Source organism: Chroicocephalus ridibundus, chromosome 2, assembly GCF_963924245.1.
Source record: "Chroicocephalus ridibundus chromosome 2, bChrRid1.1, whole genome shotgun sequence".
NCBI lineage: Eukaryota > Metazoa > Chordata > Aves > Charadriiformes > Laridae > Chroicocephalus > Chroicocephalus ridibundus.
In genome coordinates this window covers 45,808,494-45,829,322 of record NC_086285.1, presented here as the reverse complement: position 1 = coordinate 45,829,322, position 20,829 = coordinate 45,808,494, and the positions used below count along the sequence as shown (strand labels likewise).

The 20,829-nt window shown below is 43.7% G+C and overlaps 1 protein-coding gene and 1 long non-coding RNA gene across 3 annotated transcripts in view; one reads left to right on the top strand and one right to left on the bottom strand.

Annotated features, from left to right (window-relative positions):
* Positions 1-1,670: 1,670 nt before the first annotated feature.
* Positions 1,671-9,268, top strand: LOC134511386 (uncharacterized). The gene is made up of 3 exons (XR_010069870.1): positions 1,671-2,007; positions 6,393-6,590; positions 9,131-9,268. It is a non-coding gene; the product is annotated as an uncharacterized LOC134511386 (long non-coding RNA).
* Positions 8,079-20,829, bottom strand: part of CMTM7 (CKLF like MARVEL transmembrane domain containing 7) — a 29,698-nt gene continuing 16,947 nt past the window's right edge. For both annotated transcript variants that reach the window (XM_063325245.1, XM_063325246.1), the window contains 4 exons: positions 15,766-15,939; positions 12,931-13,029; positions 11,822-11,903; positions 8,079-11,471 (listed from right to left, as the gene is read on the bottom strand). In XM_063325245.1, the coding sequence (XP_063181315.1) occupies positions 11,458-11,471; positions 11,822-11,903; positions 12,931-13,029; positions 15,766-15,939 (369 nt within the window). In that variant the 3' untranslated portion in view covers positions 8,079-11,457. The remainder of the gene's footprint in view (positions 11,472-11,821; positions 11,904-12,930; positions 13,030-15,765; positions 15,940-20,829) is intronic.

Genomic DNA, 20,829 nt, shown 5'->3' with positions numbered 1-20,829 from the left:
ACCTTTCTCAGGAGCATAATCCCAGTTAGTTTACTGTAAATGATCAGAGTAGCGCGGCAGGGCAGAATAGAGGCTGGTAGTCTGCGGCTTGCCTTTGTGAGTGCACAGGCACCACCTGGTCGCCGCTGTCTGTGCAGCTGTTGTTGAAGGCACCTACGTGTTCCCTTGCTTTCGGGTGGGCTTTCTCCTTACGGTGAGGAGCACAACCGACACCCCTCCTCCTTCGTGCTGTCCTGCAGGAACCCAGCAAGGTTAACTGCTTGGCTGGGGTTTGGGTTTGGCTTCTCTTTGCATTCAGGACAGCTATTCTTTGCCTGCTAAAGGAAGCACAAGCAAGGCCAGCAATGGGGGTTTTTTTGCATTCTTTGTGCGGTCTGCACAGGGATCTGCTGAGGAGCTGCAGGAGAGGAGTTTGCCCACAAGAGGGCAAAGATGAGCCTGTGACTGAAATTATTTAGTCTGGAGGATTTCACTCTCTTCCCGCCTGTATTTTCGGTGGAGTTGAAGCCCCCCGGCCCTCTTTTGTCAATGTGGCTATAAAATTGAACTGTGCATTTTAGTGATACTGTTTCCAATCATGTGCTTATTTCTTAAAATGTAGCCTTGAAGGTTTTTTAATAGTATAATCAGATCAATATTGTCACAAGGAGATACTTTACCTGAGCAGTTTGAAAAGGCTTTACTTTCATTCCTTTTGTTTTGTAACCTGTCAAGAGATGCTTTTAACAATTCAAGTCAAGCCCCAGCTGCATGACTACGCCTGCACCTATAACACCGTACTGCAGCTTGGAAGATTTTGGTAGTCAGTACTACGCCGCGGTTTTCAATGAAAGGTCTGTGGATCGTGGGTGGAAGAAGAAAGGAATGGGGAGTATCTGGGCATTTCCTGGACTCTCAGGAAGTTAAATGAGTGAAGCTTATTATCAAAAAAATGCAAATTATGCACGCTGGAAAAATGTCAGGGTCCGCGAACAGAAATGTTGGCGAACGTAGCTGTAATGCATGCCAAACAGGGCTGCTTGCAATTCCAGTCCTCTTCAGCCACCCCAGCGAAACTTCCTTTGACCAGCCCGCGTGTCCTAATCACTCAGTCAGTTTGTTTCTTATGACCTATTATCTCTTGGCTGAATATTAGAACAGGACTGGGGAAAATAGCACAGGCTTGGCTGTTTTGAAGTTGGCAAGTCCTGAGGTGAGAGTCAGGGCTTCACGAGGTGGCGACAGCATAAGCACATTCCTCTGTAGCATGACTCATGTGCGGCCAGATGAGGACAGCAAATGCCCAGTCAGGTATCTGACGCTGGATGTGCTGCACGAAAGGATGTAGCATTCTGCAGTGCTAAGTCTGGGGTGTGCTTCAGAACTCTCTTTTTAGTCCTCACTTGGACTTACTGAAAGCATAATATTGTAAGAGAAAAGCATAACAATTTTTCTATTGCTATATGCCCTACTCTTGCTTAAAGAATGGTGGAATGTTGCTCAAAATAATGCAAGTCTGTCTGCACTGCAGCCCTCCTTTTAACTACTTCCTTTGCACCAGCTGTCACTCTTCCAAAAATATCCGTACAGACATGACTCTGAAATTCATGTTGTTCATGTTGAACTGTAGGTAAGGAAAGAACAGTTACTTAATTGTTCTGTAGTCACTACGCACCACTAACCAAAGATATGAAGCTGCTACGCTGGTGTGAGCGACAAGGCATCCTCAGAAAGGAGGACGGACCCTCACCACCTCTATTTTTATTTTTCACACGACATCCATTTTATCTCTGCAGCCTGTTTCAAAGGCTGCAGGTCACTGGTTGTTGATACTCACGTTGTTAAAGCCCTACTTCCCATTCCTGTCCCTCAAATCTAAATTAAACCTCCCTATCAGCACAATTCACAGCAACAAGAGCTTCGGCTAAAACTCTGCCTGCTGGTTTCTCAAAACAGCTGAGATAAAGTGGCTACAGAGGTCTATCTGAGGGGGTACAACGCAGCTCTAGAAACAACTGTCTCATCAACGTAAGTCTGTCTGTTTTCTGCCTCATAGTCCTCTTGCCCAGAAAGGCTTGTTTTATGAATGAACAAATGTTGTCCTTGACTTGATACAGTTTTTTAATTGTAAACGCTTGTTTCTGGCAATTGTGCCTCTCATTTGAGGGTAACAAGGGCATAATTATTCAGCTCTCATGCATCACAAACTGCTGAGCATGAGGTATTAATGGAGTGCTTTGCTGCCACCATAGCTTAATAGCTACAGCTGCAGCATTGTGCTCTTGTTTGGCTGAGGTTCATGAAAAAGGGGGATGCAGATCATGAAGTTTTATGTTAAGAGTGATTTAGAGATGCAGAAATAACAGTAGACTGTGCTAGACGGACAAAGCACTTCTGATTTAGAAGGAGCTATTACACCAGCAGAACTGTGATTTGTACTCATGGTAGTACGAAGCCACCAACACCGGTCCACTTCATACAACCCCCAATAATCTCAGTAAAATAAAGTTTTGTTGGTGTAATTGTGTGTGCTGGCAGGGCTGTACTGGGGGAGAGAGGGAAATCATACCCTACCATCACAGCTGGCTAGCAGGTGTCATAAAAGGAAGCTGCAAATGGATGCTCTTGGCTAGCTACAGGTGATACACAACTCCCAGCCTGGTCTCTTCCCATCCACCCAGCTATCACATTAGCTCTGTTAAGTGCTGAGATGCAAGTGCTGGAATTAAGAGGTGGGTGTTGCCTCAGCTCCACATGGGAAAGTAAAAGGGGTATCTCCTCAGTCCTGCCCTGAGATGTTCCAGCTGGGAGGCTGAGCTCCCCTGGTAGCTGATGGAGAAAGAGGCACAGCGAGAGGGTGAATCAGAGGGAAAGGGTAACTCGTGCACTCTGAGTCACTGCTGCTGTGATTCACTCTTGCCCTTCTCTTTCTTCATTGAATACTCAAGGGAGAATGGCTGGTTATTAAGGCTCGTCCCATGCAAATAGCCTCCAAGGCACACTGTGCTTTTCCCTGGGAGAATGGTATTTACTCTCTTTGGGCTGTAAAAACAGGTGCAGGATGAGTGCTGTCTCTAATTTCCTAGTCTGGTCTTGCATGCCTAAGTGTTAGGTGCCTCTAAGTCTACACCTGTGGGATTTTTTTTCCCCAAGGTTTCTAGATCCTTGCTACAATTCCTTCTATACCAAGAGGGTTGCTTCTGCTGTCGTTCTTCCTGCGCAACTGCAAACACGTAAGAAAAGAACAAGTGGTTCAGACCTACTTAATTTAGCAGTGACTCTGCATTAGTGGCTTGGGGATATTCACCCCTGCGGGGAGAAATGCCCCACCACTCTGCTGGGCCTACCACGTCACGGAATCACGGAATCTTCAGAGTTGGAAGGGACCTCTAGAGATCATCTAGTCCAACTCCCCTGCTAGAGCAGGATTACCTAGAGCACATCCCTCAGGACTGCATCCAGGCGGGTCTTGAAAATCTCCAGAGAAGGGGACTCCACAACCTCCCTGGGCAGCCTGTTTAGTGCTCTGTCACCCTCACCGTAAATAAGTTTTTCCATGTATTTGAACGGAACTTCCTATGTTCTAGCTTGTGCCCATTGCCCCTTGTCCTGTCGCTGGGAACCATTGAAAAGAGCCTGGCTCCGTCGTCCTTAAACCCACCCTTTAGATACTTGTAAACATTAATCAGGTCCCCCCTCAACCTTCTCTTCTCCAGGCTAAAGAGTCCCAGCTCTTTCAGCCTTTCCTCATAAGGGAGGTGCTCCAGTCCCATAATCATCTTGGTTGCCCTTCGCTGGACTCGCTCCAGTAGTTCCCTGTCCCTCTTGAACTGGGGAGCCCAAAACTGGACACAGTACTCCAGTTGTGGCCTCACAGGTGCAGAGTAGAGGGGGAGAATGACCTCCCTCGACCTACTGGCCACAGTCTTCCCTATGCAGCCCAGGATGCCATTGGCCTTCTTGGCGACAAGGGCACACTGCTGGCTCATGGATAATTTGCTATCTACCAGGACCCCCAGGTCCTTCTCCTCAGAGCTGCTTCCCAGCATGTCCGCCCCTAACGTATACTGGTGTTTGGCATTCTTCCTCCCCAGATGCAGGACCCTACACTTGCTTTTGTTGAACCTCATTAGGTTCTTCTCTGCCCAGCTCTCCAGCCTGTCCAGGTCACGCTGGATGGCAGCACGGCCCTCTGGAGTGTCGGCCACCCCTCCCAGCTTGGTATCATCAGCGAACTTGCTGAGGATACACTCTGTCCCCTCATCTAGGTCATTAATGAATATATTGAACAAAATTGGTCCAAGTATTGACCCCTGAGGGACACCACTGGTTACAGGCCTCCAACTGGACTCTGTCCACACACGTCATCCACACACGCATCAGCTCCGCTTCAAACGCTGGCATATTCTTCTTGTCTTTCTGGTAGCCCCTTCATCAGTCACAGAAACACGCAGGTGTTTCCTTTGCTACCACACATCACTTTATTTTTCTACACATACCCGCACATGCAAAGCACAGAGCACTCGGTCTGTTCCTTTTCTTCTTGCTACTCCCTCTTTTCCCCAGGTGGTTTGCCGCGCACCTGCCTGTCTACCTTTGCACGGTGCCAGCCCGTGGGCACACCTCTCTGGAGACACAGGCGAGAGGAGCTCTGAAGGTGACGTCTGTGGCAATGCCTCTGGGCACCAGGCAGGGATTATATAATTTTAGGGCTGGTCAGAGTAGCCTGGGGGCTTTGTAGCACCAAGCGCTGGCAGCGGGACACCTGTGCCTTCCTGAGTTAGTTCACGCTGCTGGCTGAACTGCCTGTCACAGTGAGCAGGGCAGGACTGCTGCTCTTTTGCTAACGCTTTAGAGGTTGCAGTTTATTCCTTTCCAATGGTTGCTTTGTGCATTGCTGTTATTCTAGGTCTGTAAACATCTAAAGAGCAATATATGAAATCTACAACATCTTGGGCATTTTGAATTTAACTCAGTTCAAGCCAGAATCCACAGAAATGCATTTTAATGGAAGTAATTTTATCTATGTCCTAATCCTTTTTTCTGCTTCAAAAGCTCTGGCCTTCATGGCTGGCTAGTGCTCTGAAGGACATACTCTGCTTAAACGCAAGTCTCACCTGAGAGCCGGTTAGCACTTGCCCAGTGACAAAACTGCTTTTGAAAAATATTTATCTTATGTGCCTTTCTGTAAAGCTGTAGTTCAGCAATATGCAAAAACCAGGTGCTGCTGGAGGTCATATCATGTTCAGGAAGTGGTATGAAAACATGAACCCGAGGAACAGCACTGTTCTGAGCTGCTCGCTCAGGAAATGTTGGGTAACGTTGCTATTCTGCAGTGGCCCCTTCATTTTAGCTTCTTCATCTGCACTTTCTTTTCTAGCTCTGCTCTCTTTATTCCCCACCACCACCCCAAAAGGCAAGGTCCCTCTCAGCCTCCTTGTTATGAACCCTCCCTATCATACAACTGTGCCCCCCAGCACTTAACAAGCAGCCACAATATCATGCCTTTGGCTACTCAACACTGGCTTCTTAAAGCCAAGCTTTCACAGCACTAAGCCAGAATGATGCCAAAGATCATAGAATCACAGAATGTGTTGGGTTGGAAGGGACCTTTAAAGATCATCTAGTCCAACCCTCCTGCAGTAAGCAGGCACATCTTCAACTAGATCAGATTGCTCAGAGCCTCATCAAGCCTTGAATGTACTCCAGATTTGGGTGCCTAAATTCTGCCTCCATGTAAAACTGAAAGCTAGCCTTGGCAGCCACCCCACCCTTAAGGCAGGAAACTCCTGTGGTGCTGCAACGCCTTTTTTCTTTTCTTTTTCTTTTTCTTCTTTTTCTTTTTTTTTTTAACTTTCAAGCTTCCTACCTGCATGAAGTGTTGCTTCTGGGCACAGGCAGACACAGCTTCAATTTCACTGTCAGAGCAGCTCAGACAGAAGTTTGGCAGAGGGCAAAAAGCAGACGGATTTTTTTGCCAAGTGCCCCAAGGCAGAGGGGCTGGTCCAGGCAGGTGATGAGAGTTTATTTGATACTTAATAAATTGGCAAGTCATTAACCCAGTAAATTAGTGCAGATATGTGATAATAAGAGGATAAAGCTACTTCATCAGTTGTTTATAAATATGGTGGCGGGGGAAGATTGTTTTTTGGGGTTTTTTTGATGCAAGCTCCTGGATGGTGTATACTGGTCAGTCCCTAATAATAAACAACGGCATGCACAGAACCATCCTGGCCGTGACAAACCGGAGTGCTGACCCAGGGGACTAGCTGAGGCTGATGGACTCTGGGCTCAGCGAGAGGTAGAACAGAAACAAACATTGGAGTAGGTCAGCTGTGGGTAAAGTGACCTCTAGACGGGACAGGCATAGGAAGGAGCAGCCAACAGCACTTACTGCTCTTCCTGTTTTCCAGCTGCTGTTGTGCTGGAAAAAAGTAATCATCCTTCTCCAGGAGAGGAAGAGGACAAGTACCACTGCGACTTTCCGACCTGCTTCCATGTAGCAGGGTTAAACAAGCCCTTGGGACCAGGGACCGAAACCAAGAGCTGCCTGTTCCCAAGGGGATGGCCTCGCCAGTGTGCAGCCCTGTCCATCTGCAGAGGAGCGAGAGGTAAGCCACGGGCACCGGCATGGCACCTGACTCCAGTCTGAAAACTGAAACGGCCTTAACAGGAAGGTTGCTTAAGAATACCTAAGAGCTTTGTGGTGAGGGCTCTCTCCTCCCACCTGGGTGTAAATCTCTGCCGGCAGAAAGAGCAGGACGTGAGCCTCCCACAGACCCTTCCTCTGGTACCCACTTTTCCCCATCTCACACAAGCAGCAGCACCTCCTGGATGCCAGCCCAGTGTCAAGCTCATCACTAGGGCCCAGCGATACGTAACTCCAGCTTTCCTTGGCTTTCAGGTGACGCTTGGTCTAAAAGCAGGTCTGTACTTTTGCCTCTAGCCAGAGGGCCACTGGCCAGCATGCAGGCTCTCACGCTCGCCACCAGTGTTTTGCTCCATGCTGTCTCTAAGAACAGTGGAGCCCTGAGCAATTTTAAGTTAAACAGGGCAGAACATGTGGCAACTTCATGCCATCTTGCGCAGCCTCTGGGTCAGGTTTAGTGCATCCTTCTGCAGCTTTAGCAGAACGTGAAAATCCCAGACACGGGGTATGAAGTGTACACAGCAGGCAAGCAGAAAAGAGACTTTTCTATCACTCCAGGCATGTCTGCTCACACAGCCAGAAACTGTTGATATTTGCCAGCATTTCTGTTAGTGCATAACGTGCTCACATTAGCTCCTCCTTTCATAAGCTTTCCACTAATGTTTGCCCTGCTCTTCCTTGTTTCCTGCTCCTTTTTGTCCTAATAAGCTCCTAGTCATCTTCCCTGGAGCACCACTCAATACCCTCCCCTTCCCTTCCTCCCTCCCCTTCATTAAAAGTTATCATTATCCTAGTGTCCTGCTATCCCCTCTATACCCCACATAAGTTCACAAAGCCTTTTAGGAGCAAAGAACCCATTTCTTTGTAGTTCACATAATGCAAAACACAACCATTTCAGAGCAACAGGAAAAGTGTGTAAGCTGTAACATAACCTGCAGAGTCTCCATCCAACACTGTGGTCCTCAAGCTTTAAAAAAAAAAGAGGAAGGATGGCTTTGAAAAGTTTCGTTTCCCCTTCTCATCTTCCCAGTTTGTACCCAACAAAAGCACTATTCACTCTCTAACTTATCTCAAGTCCCCAGAGCTCAAACATCAGGTGTTTGGTTTTTTTTTTTCAGTACGGAACAGTTTGCACTACCTAATTTCTTCTCCCAACATTTACATTTTAATTTTCAGCAAAACTGAACCCCAAACTCTACCTGTGTTGGCTCAAAGAACATACTACACTCATCTCGGAGCTGAAGAGGACAGACAAACTTGTGGGTGGGATAGTCAGAGACCAGCACATCCAACCATAACAGCAGGGGAACAGTTTTTTCTTTGGCTCCTACCTCTTGTCCTCCAGTTACGGGATGTATTCTGACACTCCCCAGAGAGAAAGTCACTGCTGTAGTGGAGGAAGGAAAAAAATGCACAAGACAACAATCTGAGTCTCAAAGCCGTTACACCATCCAAATAGCGCACAGTTTATTTCTAAAACAGCTGGAATCCCATATTTGACAAAGTTGCAGACAGATGGAGCTTTCAGAACCAGGCTGACACTGAAGGAAACTTAAAACACTTTTGCTGGCAGAGCTACAGTAGTAAGGTGCCAAAGTCCCTGGAGACAGAGCTGTCATTCAAAGACCCCCGGTAGAGCTGGTGATACCAGCAAAACCTGTGCTTTTCTTGGTAGGCATGTTTCACAAGGAGGATTTGGGGGAGGGGGAGGAAGCTTTGGCAGCAGAGATGTCTGTTTTCCAACCTGAAAGCATGCCACGTTAAGAGCATCTGGTGGGTCTATGGACCCAGCACTGTATGGAACAGCAAAAGCTGCAGGCATACCTTAGACCTGTCAATAGGCACAGAAACCAAAAGGGAACTTGTTTATACCGGATTGGGAGAAGCAAAATACAAGTGCACTTGCACCAACATATTCTTTGGATGATCACAGAGCATAGGTCAGAAATTCTTTGGTTGTCAGACTACATGAAATTCACCCTAATTTTTTTTTCCCCACATGGTGACAAGTGACAGAGTGATGTGGGAGGCTGAAAAAAGATGCTAGTGTAGTGCCAGGAGAGGGGGCACGATTCCAGCAGAATGGAAACAGCCCTTTTTTCAGGGCAAACTCAGGCTCCAGCCCCAATCCTTAGCAGATGCTTCCCACTGCCACCAGAACACTGAGGGCTCAGCTGCATTCACACTGCGTGCAGCAGAACATTGGTTTCCCACAGGATTGCCAGGAGGAGTTAAAGCTTGTAGGAAAGTGCCTACTATCTATCTGAGGTGATATCTTAGGAGGTGAAGGAGCAGTAGAGCACTTCCCCTTCCTCTGGGGGGACGGAAGAGGTTGTATCCTTAAATATCTACCATGTTAGTCCAAATTAAAGTCAGAGTGCTGGTTTCCAAAAACTGTAGTTAAGTCAGTCTTTGCAGGACAACTGGTGGTCAAGCACCCCTCTGTGTGTGTGTGCACACGCGTGTACGTACACATGTATCTCTGTGTGCCTCCTTCTGCAGGTATTTTCACTCAAAGTGCCCAGAATGAAGTCCCTTGTCATGTATGTCCTTTGGACTGGTCCTGTGCTGGCAGGGCAAGGAAACCTGAACCATCACTGACTCTTCTAGCTGAGAAGGATGTCTGTTCTCTTAAGCCCGAGAGCCTTTGAGGCATGCTCAATTCAGGTCATTAAGAAGAAAAAAGTGACCCATTTCTGAACAAACACAAAATATGTCATCTGAAGGTATGGGGCAGAAAAGCAGGTCAAAGTTGGCCATTGTAAAGAAATAAAAAATAGTTAATATGATATTAATAACATTATAACTGCCTGTTAAATAGTTTTATTTGAATAATCCTCTATATGAACGTCAAAGCAGTTTATCCTGGAGTGAATATATGTATTTTCATTCACAATCAGTGGACTTTTGTGCTTTCAAATTGTTTCCTGTTCTATGTTGCTGTAAATAGGGCACTTATGAAAAGGAACAGCAAGAAGAATCACAGAAACCGTGCACCATGGGGAGGGGGATTTCTGTCTTTCCAGGTTATCTGCTCAGTTATTGTCATTTACTTATACAAAATTTTTTACACCTTAGCAGTTGGCCAATTTCTCTTGTAAAAGAGTAAGAAAAAAAAATCAAAGTAAAGACACTTATATTAGGATGAGAGAAAAAAAAAAGGTGCCAACAAATCGAGCCCATTGTACGTAAGCAAATGTGTGTTACATTCATTTTCATATTATTAATCAAGCATTGGAACAGGCTGCACAGGGAAGTGGTGGAATTGCCATTCCTGGAGGTATTTAAAAGACAGGCAGACGTGGTGCTCAGGGACATGGTTTAGTGGTGGTTTTGGCAGTGTTAGGTTGATGGTTGGACTCGATGATCTTAAAGGTTCCTTCCAACCTCGACAATTCCATGATTCAATGATTCTATGAAATTGCAATGTATGATAACCTGCTATGAGGCACAAAAAGAATTTTCTGAGAGGACCGCTAAATTACTTAGCAGTATTGACACAGAATTTCAGACAAATGGAAAAATGCATAGCAGGCCAGAAAATGCTTTTTTCCTCCAGATTGGACCTGGTAAACTGTATAGATTCTACTTTTTGCAGAAACCTGCTGCACCATCATGCAGTTGTCCTGACAGAAAAGACCCAACTTATAAGTTCTACTTCACAGCTAGACATGAAAGGGGAAGCACCAAGGAGAAAGGGCCTGTGCTTCCCTTTTTCCTGCAAAGAATTTCCAGCTCACCAGAGATGGACTGCAAAAGGAAAGAAAGATAAAGGTGACAAGAAGGCATTATCTCAGCCTCAAAGTTACACAGAACTTCACGACAAGACTGAAAACTGAACTGTTCTGCCTGTCCAGGCCCTGAGCAGAGTTTCCAAAAGCATGGATCCCAGCAGAGATAGAGAAAGGGACAAAACACATGTAAGAGAGAGAAAGCAGCACATTGCTCTATTCACAATGGGCTTCCCATAAGCACTGTTAGACTCCAAAGAGAATAATTTATAGGAAACGCACAGAAATTTTTTACAGAACAGGTCTTACAAATACCAATTTTACAAATGAGTATTTGTGAAAAGGAAAAAAAAAAAAGATCCCACAACACATTATACAGATATTCTTGGGTATGCATTTTCCTGTATTCGGCAAAGGGAAGTTTTTAAGAATAATCTTTGATTGTTAAAAACCTATTCATGAAGAAAAAAAGCCCGATTTCATCATGTACTGTTGGGGCTAGGAGGCAGTGTTTGCAGTGATATATTCAAGTTGCAGTTCATAATTTTTGATGCTGGCTGAGTTGATGGTAGAAAAAGTCCGCAGTTCTGACAGAAAGAGGTAACAAAGACTTAGGTCAGCTTATCCAGGCACAAACCAGTTTGTAACAGTTCCATTGTTAAACAAATCATCCTTGGAAGTTAAGAATCAGGTAGGAATTTGCAGGATTTCCCTTCTGTAAACACATGGAGGAAATCAGAAGCATTTTTTCCATCCTTCTGAAAGGCAAACCAAATGACTCTCCAAATGAGTTTTAAATTCACTTGTTGCAAATAGCTGGAAATGACCACTGCCCAGCTTGCAAATCAGAAGGTCTTTTTCTGTAAAGCTCATAAAAGGCATCTTCTCCATTATAAACTTCTTTGAGGGGGGGAGGGAAATGAGGGGAGCAAAAAAAATTTGGTTCACAACATTGTTTTGCATAGGCATTCAAGTAGATCTTCAAAAGCTACTGGCTGTCCAGGCTAGTAACAAAATACCCATGCTCTCTCCTCAGTAGTGGACGGTCCTCTTTGGTATCCTAGTTTGTAAGGCAGGTGTCTCGCAGAGATGAAGGAGTCATACGGATGCATCTTTGAAAAGAAAGACGGTGTCATTTGCGTTGCCGCAAACAAATTAATCTACTTGATTAAGGAACACACAGGAAACCTTCTTTTGACAGTGGGTGGGGGAGGGAGAAAACACTGATGCATTCACTACTTGGTAGAAGCAATTTATTTTGCTCTTGTAGTTTGTTAACAGCTGTCAGTAGCTGTGATACGTCCGTGTTGACAGAAAATATGGAATTATTGCTTTGTGAGTAATTTTGAGTAACAAGGAACAGGACATTAATAAATCCTTCCAGGTAGACACAACCCTGCGGCAGAAAATATAAATATTCATTTTAGGAAGCATTCTGGCAGTCACTAAGCATGATACTTACTTGTTGACTGCGTGATGCATGAAACCTTGTAAGATGACCATATGCTTAAAACACAAAGGATCGTAGCTAGGAACCCGAAAGTCTGGATGAGAAAATAAACAAACCACAAACATTTACAGACCATTAGATGACACATATTCCATGAAGGTATGGACACTCTTGTATAACCAGCAACATATTTTATGATGTTAACAAAAACAAAAGGTGATGGTTTTTACTCCGTTCTGGCAATATACTAAAAAAAAAAAAGTTTCCGCAGTATAATAGCAGCTTATGTTTTGTCAAACAATGACTGAAAGATAGACTGAGAGTCATATACAAAGGGGGAGAAAAAACTGGACAGCAGCATAGAGCCTCACCTTCTAGACTTCTCACTAGGATTCTGCAGCAAAGAAAAGACTTTTTCTAACACGTTTGATTACTACTCTTTTACTGCCCCATTCAAACAAGTCTTTCCCTGCCATCTGCCAAATAAACAAGCCAGGTAAGTCTTCTAGTCCATTAGCATCATGAGGACTAAGTTTCTGAAAGTAATTCTTATTCTGGAGGAGTTGTATTTCAGGTCCTGCTGCTGTGAAAATACTGTTGCCCACACTCAGAAGTCATGTCTGTCTCTATAAGCCCTTCAGCAACAGAGGCAGAGAGTATCTTCCACTAAGACAGCACAAGATCCCAGTGGGTTTTAGCTCAGGAGAAATTATCTTGAACTGGGCTCTGTTCAGGAGCAGGAGGCATCAAAAGCCAAAGACTGGGGTGAAACCCTTTAGGTTACTTCTAGCTGCTACAACAGCCATTTCAAAACTGAATTGTGTCAATTCTTCCCCTAAACACATTAGTTCCTATGAGTTAAAGCAGGAACCTTTGGTTTCAACTCTCTGCCAGGACAAATGCCCACTTCAGTAGTAAGTCTGAAGTCTCACAACAAAATATTTTTGTTGGCATGGTGTTACAGAACATTCACTGAAATAAGCTAGAAGGTAGCTCCCCCAACCAAGACATAAGCAATGCAAGCCTGTAAGAAAATAAAATTACAAGCAATAGATTTCCAATGCCCTACTTAATACATATTGCAATTTTAAAAGTGTCAAGACTAATAAACACAGTCTTACCGCCCCAGCCACAAGTCCAGTCAAATTTAAACTTTTCGATGCTGCTACAATCGATGCAATGAGAAGCAGAATTGTACCAATTAAATAATGAAGAAACTCCTGTAAAGACAAGCACAGCCTGCATCAGAAGGGAAACTTATCAAGAAAACATTTTGACATGTCTCAGAATGAAAACAAGTTGGCAGAGGACAAAACACCAGTCAAAATAAAAAAAAAAAGCAAAAAACCCCACCTCATGAGTGGATTTTGTAACATACCTGACTTTTTATTCAAAAGAAAAACAAAAAAAAAAAGGAGAGAGAGCCAATCTTCAGGTCTACTAATGTCACCGGCATAAGGTCTACTTACTGGGTATGGAAGCAATCCTTTCAATTCAATATGGTACATTACTGAGGGTGAAACGTGTATCATTATTGCATCAAGTATGCACCTTACTTAAAGAGACAGTTTTGGAGGAAGAAGCCTTAAGAGCATATTTCTCTAGCCTATATGAAATGGCAATAAATGGCAGCAAATGGCTTAAGTAGAAAACCAAATGCTCCTGCTTCTAATAATCTTAGAAATTAGGCAGCAGACCTACCGCTGGATTTACTAACAACTTACATCAACCAAGACTGGAAGCAGGAGGGAAGCCACCAAAAGCACAGCTATGCAGACACTTACAACCAACACCCAGGCTCCAAAGTCTGTAAGGGTGGCTGCAGCTGTCCCGCAGTAAAACATGATGCCATGGGGTTTTTCTGAGAGAGCACTGAGGCACCACATTTCAGCTCTTCTCTAGTGTGACGAGTATCGTCCAGGAATCAATTTTACCTTGTTATAAGCAGGGGTTATCTGTGGGTTTAGATTCTGAATCCCCACAAAGCTTATGGCAACCAATAACGGGTGTTTGCAAACTGAACATGGGTTGTTTCTTTTGCACGGTGGGGTGAGCAGGAGGGTACCTGCTAACTTTATCTGCATTGCACTACCAGCATGAGCTAAGCAAATGCCACGTATAAGGGAGAGGAGAGATTCCATCTCAAACCATAGCAGAGAAAATATAGTCCCAAAAGGAAATTGTTCAAGCAAATCCCAGAAGAGAAACAGTCTATCATACCATACCACAGTTTCCCTCTGCTCAGGTGTTTATAAACAGCTGAGGAGGATCTTTGCCATAAAGTAGGCCCTGAGACTGCAATTTACTTTCCTCATTTGTAACCTTGATTCAGGTTACAAATCAGATCTCAGCCCTTGCTTTTGCTAGAATAAATTATTTCCATTAGGAGGCTTCTCTGGCTAGACCACAGTGCAGCAGGCAAATAAGGCATGCCATTGCCTCCTTTGAGACACCAAATAAAGCAGTGCACACAGGCCACTACAAAGAATCATCAAAGGCTAAATTAGCTGGAGAACCAACCCCTGGCAGAGCCGGGAGGGTGTCCCTCTGGAGAAACACTTCCCAGCTTTAAAAGGTGTCAGTGCTGAACAACCTTTTGAACTACCGCAACTTTACTGACTGCAAATCACAGCCCTGGTTGCAATGCAGAGATCCTGCCACGAAACTCCACCAAACGCTATCTGTAGTTTCCCAAAGTCTCTTACAGGTCTTCCTAATCTCTTCTAAAAGTACTTAAATGTGCACTGAAAAGGAGGTTTGTTGTAAAAGAGCAGCAATGTTCAAGGATCACATCCCATAAAGCTATCTGAAGCTGAGCAGCCAGAAACTACAGTGCCTTAAACTCACTAGTGACTCTGGAACATTTAGGAATGATTAAACGCAACAAAAACCAAAAACAGACCTATGCAGAGGTCAAAATGGGATAGTCCTGTTACAGCAATGCACACATTAAATGCTGCTTTGCAAAACTGTCGTTTATTAGCTTATTTCAGTCCCTGCATCTGTATTATCTCTAGATAAAGAAGTACCTTCTAGAGAAAGATAGTGGCAGTACGCATCTAAAAAAAAGAAAAAGGGGCACAAGTCTAACCATATTCTTCAGCTAAAAAGGAAAACAAAATTAAATTTTTCTCTCTGGTTAGAAGTGATGGATGGACAAACCATTATCTTAGACCTGTAAACTACTTACATAGCTTCCATTAAACACCATCCAACTACTTCTTGGATTTTAAAAGTGAGAGAGACATGTTTTAAGAGGGTATTAAAATCCATCATACCACACTAGGACACAGGACTCTTCTGTTAGCTGACCTGATCCAAAGTTACTGAGGAAGTTCAGGTCTCACATTTTCTGTGCTGCTCTGCTAGGATACGAGATGGATGTGCAGGGGAAATGAGGGAATGAGGCAGGAACCTCCTGCAGGATATCCCAGAAATGGCCAGGTTATGGCAATCAGGCTGAGGCTCCTATTTCTTGCTATTGTTTAAGTTACCTAAAACCATACCAAAGAGAGACACATTTGACTTAAATAGCACTCGTAAACTTTATTTTGGGACAGGATGTAGTACATTCTAATGCTATGATTTGGTACTCTAGCAATCCCTTAGCTGCTATAAATGACCTGAGCTAGGACCCATCTGCTGAAGGCTTGACAATCAGTAGCTTCTTTTCAATTGTCTCAGAATAATGCTACTGCCTTCCCTGGAGTAAACTGGGACTTAAATCTGTGCAAAGGAAGACAGGATCAGATCCAAATCAGCTAAAAATCTTACAATTACAGCATCTGCTGAACTGAATACTAATAACAAAAGCAACAAAAGGATTTGTATACAAGGAAAAAATAATTGCATGAAAGACAGCCTATCGTTGTGTGATAGCACAAGAAAATGGACTAAGTAATTGAGACATCAACCCACAAGAGAGGCGAGGAACCCAGACCATCTAACAGGCTTACCGCCAGTGGCCAGCTAACGCAAGTGAGCTTCCTGTAGATTCTGAAAATGTGGATAATGTAGAAGAACAAAATCATAACCAAGTCGCACATGGTGACAATCTGAAAGTAGCTGTATGCGCTGTAATCCGTCCACGTAGAATTATTTACACTGATGAAGCCAACCAGCAGTGAGATCTGAAAGACAAAAGGCACATTAAAGATTTTCACAATGGTGCTCAGAGGGCCGTGAAGATTATTTTAAACACAACAAAATTGCACTTAGAAACAGAAGACAAATATCTAATCTAAATTGGATGGTCCCAACAAAACAGAGGACAAAGTAACAAGCACGGTAATAATGTTTTAAAAATTGCTGTTAAATGAGCTAAAACAACCATTAAGAGTGGGGAAAGAGCTAACTGCTAGAAGAAATGCAGCAATTTTAGCCTGAAGAATCCAACCTGAAGAAGTCTGTATGTACAATAAAAGAGGTCTCAAATAGAGAAGCAGCACTGAATGCCTGGAGCTGCACCAGCAACTGAAGCATCTAAACCCCATGGACTTTCAGAAGGAAATCACTGACAGCCGTAAAACTTAAAGTGCCCTTGAACACATGCACCTTTACTTCCATTTAGCGAGAGGTCTCATATGCAAAATCGGAGGACCTGACTGCAACCGAGCTTACAGTTTTCTACCTTTTCTTCTTCCTTTTCTACCACTTACACAGCAGGAGTATGAGCAGACTACAAGGTAGTATCATAGCAAATAATATAAACATTTGGAGGAACTGATTAATTCACTCCACCCCAAATACAATAGTTATAAAACTTTAATATGTTACCATTGTCACATAAAACTATACAGCATTATTGTACAACTTTCAGTTGTAGGCTTGCAAAGGACAAAGGCCATTTTATTTTTTTAATCTAAAGCTACTAGTTTATTTTACTAATCTCACTGCTTCTACCAGCCTGGCTAGCCTAGGTGATAAAAATAAATCTACCGAGGATATACCTGAATATTTTCTTATTACAGACTTTGTCAGTGCATGCTTTCAGTCACTGTAATTTTTAGTTCATCCAAAGTCAGCCAGGAGCAGTAATGATTCACATTTTAAGTGTTTCTATAAGACATTAAAAAAAACTATCTGAGGAAGCCAGCACTTCAAGATTGCAGCATCCTTTCCCGCACACTCATCTTCCAAACTTGTAACTGCATCCATTATCAGAATAATTTCCTTAAGCTTAAAAAGAGGAAAAAAAAAAAAAGCAAACAACACCCCAACAACACAGCTTAGATTCTTGCTACTGTAGTTTTAACTGAGTTTGACCTGCTCAATTCTAAGTGGACAGGCTAAACATACACATCCGCAAAAGCAATCAAAAGCTCAAAACACACATAAGAATTTCACAAGAATTTCACAAAAACTTGTCACCTTGGCCAAGCTCCATATAAACAGCCACATCAACGTAGCAACAGCAAACCACCTCAAAAGGTGGCTGCAAAGAGAAAAGTCAGTGCTTCAGGATCCTTTCCCACACAAGTGGCTAAACTACTGTTAGATTTAGATCTAGTCCGGCTCCATTATTTTTACTGTGGTAGTCCAAGTGGTTGATGCTAGCATTGTAAGTGATCCTCAGTCCGAGCCAGTGACAGGCTTCTGCACTATGGTAAGCCTACATCTCCTCCCACCTTTGAAATAGATAGAGGGTAGGGAAGAGAGGACTTTGCAGTGCAGGGGGCTAGATCATGCTCAGGGCTTCTCAAGAATGGAGGTTACGTGTGCCTTTGAAAATGCATGATATTGCTCAGTCCCTGTCTCCCCAAATATGTTCCTGCCCTCTGGTTTGGGAGTGTAGCATCATAGTAGCATCCTGCGTGTTTAGTGCTTCTGTCTGTACCATGCTTGTTCTCTGGGTCTCACAGCGTAGCCACTGGGGAATCCTAAGCGCACAAAGTCTTGCATCTTGTACATGGCAGAGCTTTCTGAGATGCTACATTTCTTAAAAGACAACAAAGCAATGCTCTCCACAATTCAGCATTTAAATAATTCTGGTCCAGTTCTTCAATTCTGAGATAATTTTAATGAAGTTTTGTCCAATCTCTGTCTACATACACTAGGTCTACATTAAGATGTGGTTTCATGAGGGGCCACGGCCTTTGTCATCGCCTTCCTACCCCGATTTCACTCCCTGTCGTGTACTGGCTGCTTCATTCATCTGTGCTCAGCCTCTTCAGTGTACTAAGCCAGCAGAAAAAATGAAATACTAAAAAAAGCAAGTAGCTTTCCTCTGACTCTGCCATTCACACAAGGCATGGTCAGGTGAGCAAGGGAGTGTGAGGAAGAAGCTAGGACTCCAAAGGAAAGCATAGAAAAGACTGAGCAGGCAGGATGGCAGTGGCTAGTAACCATGCTGGCTCAGGCTGCCGCAGACCATCCACCTTGGTTCCTTGAATCTTAATGTTGTCTGACTTAGCAGTTGAATAACTTGAACAATCAGAAGGAGATCAGCAGGTCATTTACCCTATAACCTAGGAGAACCTTGAAGTGATGCAAGACAAACAGGTATTATTTTCATGAGAAAATGGAAACTAAATTTAATGAAATTTCACCCTATAGGAAAACTCAACAAGAAGTCACAGCAAGCATTGAATCTTGCTTTTGGATAAAGGTGGATGAGGACAACACTTCTCTAACCATCAAAGGCTAAAAGGGGTCTCCTTTATTCAGGTGCCTTCACAGTCATCAGTTCTCAGTTTCAATTACACTGTACTTATCAAGAAGGAAGCGTTAATTCACAGAAATATTAAATCTCCCTATTGGCTCGTTTCATGCTTGAACCATTAACTTTATCAACTTTTTTACTGTACAAAGGATAAGAAGGACTGGATCCTTGAAGCACAACCACCATCAAAATGCATGGCAAGAGGTATTTCTTTCAAAGATTTCCTTTTCCAGCATAAATTTCACATGAGATTTACACGTAATTTCTAAAGAGGGGTCTCTGATCACACATAACACTATTTCACAGGACAAGTGCAAAGGGGACCATATCGACAACTCTATATAAAACTGTACCATGTTTGCCACACTATATTGCCTGCATGGCCAGCAGGTACAGTCAGAGGTTAAAGCTCACCTGTTGAAAAAGAATGCTGAGAAATGTAGGAAATAGAGCCACATAATATTATTTGTCCTTTAAAAGTGACAAATACCAAAGTTCCTTCACCAGATAGCAGTTTATCACAATGTACTGAGTGATGACTGTATTTTTTTCCTTCTGAAATTCCTGTTCGCAGAGAACTTGAAATTGAGCGATAAAATGATTAATATATAACTCTCTGGGATACAGTTCAACATATATCTTAGAAGTCAGTTTGTGGCACAGAGAGAGCGAAATGAATGGCAAAGCAATAAAATGATCAAATGTTACAAGTGTTCTTTATGCATCTGTGCTGAGCGGAGCAAGTTAATACACCTTGAAAATAAAAATTAGAGGCACAAAAAAATTAGGCCACTGCCATTTCCATTTCAATACAGTATTTCACAGATTCTGAGAGCTGAAGACACATAACCCACAGCCAGCAAGCCAGTCAGACCAGAAGTACACGTCAAATGATGGTCAGTCTCATTAGAAGATTTCAATGTGCTCCACAAAATATATTCAGGCTTCAGAACTGCATTACAAAAAGGGGTGAGGGACACGTTGCAGGACACTACTATTTAAGTGCTCCGTGGTTTCTGAAAAGCAAAACAAAGAACTTATGCATCAATCAACTCCAAGGAGGGATTCTGGATTTAAATAAAGTTCTATGTTGACTCTGTTTCACAGAAGCTGCTCGGCTTAAACTAATCCACTTCTTGATTTTCCATTGGACCAGATATTTGAAGTGAGTCATGAAACATGTTTAGGAACACTGGTATATATCACAGGAACTATCTCGCCGTGAAGCCAACGAGAGCTAAAGGCAGTCAGCAATTGCCAGGAGGCACTCAACACCTTACCAGAGAGAACAGACATCGTAAAAGAAAGATGGTAAGAGCCTGCATTCTCTTCTCTATTTTGAGCTGGAGACAAAGCAACCACATCCTTCACAACGTGCCTGTGCAAAATTTTGGCTATCAAATAGCACTGACATAAGCTCCCAAGCCTAAACGCCATTCTGATTTGAAGTGAGCACAGCTCTACCAAAAACAAAACACAATTTTCTCTTTCCTCATACGGTCTTCTTTCAAAAGTCCCTAAAAAAGGCCTATGGCCCCTAAAAAAGGATGAACAAGCACAGATCTTTCAAGAACATTAACAGCAGGTGGGACATGGACTGGGAGATCTGATCTTCGCAAAAAAGAAGGCCCAGGGGTAATGCTGCCGCGGCCTTTAAGTGACGGAGGCAAAGCTCAAGACCCTTTTTCCCTTGTGCTATGACACCACTTGCCCAATGTGCCAGGCATTGGCCAGGCCAACCAGCCACACCCAGGGCTCGAGGCTGAGAGATGGACTGCAGTAGCACACCGTGTGTGCCAGCCATGTGAGAAATTTAAGGTGTGATCCAGTCATGTGTCTTGTGCTCACAGCAAGGATCACAAAATCAGAGAATGGTTGAGGTTGGAAGGGGCCTCTGGAGTTCATCTTGTCCAACACCCCTACTCAAGCAGGGACACCTAAAGCCAGTTGCCCAGGACTGTATCCAGCTAGGTTTTGAATATCTCAAGGATGGAGACTCCACAACCTCTCTGGGCAACCCGTGCCAGTGTTTGATCATCCTCATGGTGAAAAGCATTTTCTGATGTCCAGATTGACTTCCATGTGCCCATTTCCTCTTGTCCTGTCACTGGGCACTATTGAGAAGACTCCATCTCCCTGTCCTTCACTCCTTCCCATCAGGTATTTTTGCCTTATTTTACACTACCAACTACACGTTGGTAGGCTCCCCTGAACTGTCTCTTCTCCAGGCTGAACAGTCCCAGCTCTCTCAGCTTCTCCTCATGTGAAGGATGCTCCAGAAATTTTGTCATCTTTGTAGATCCATGCTGGACTTACTCCAGTAAGTCCACGTCTGTCTTGCACTGGGGAGCCCAGAACT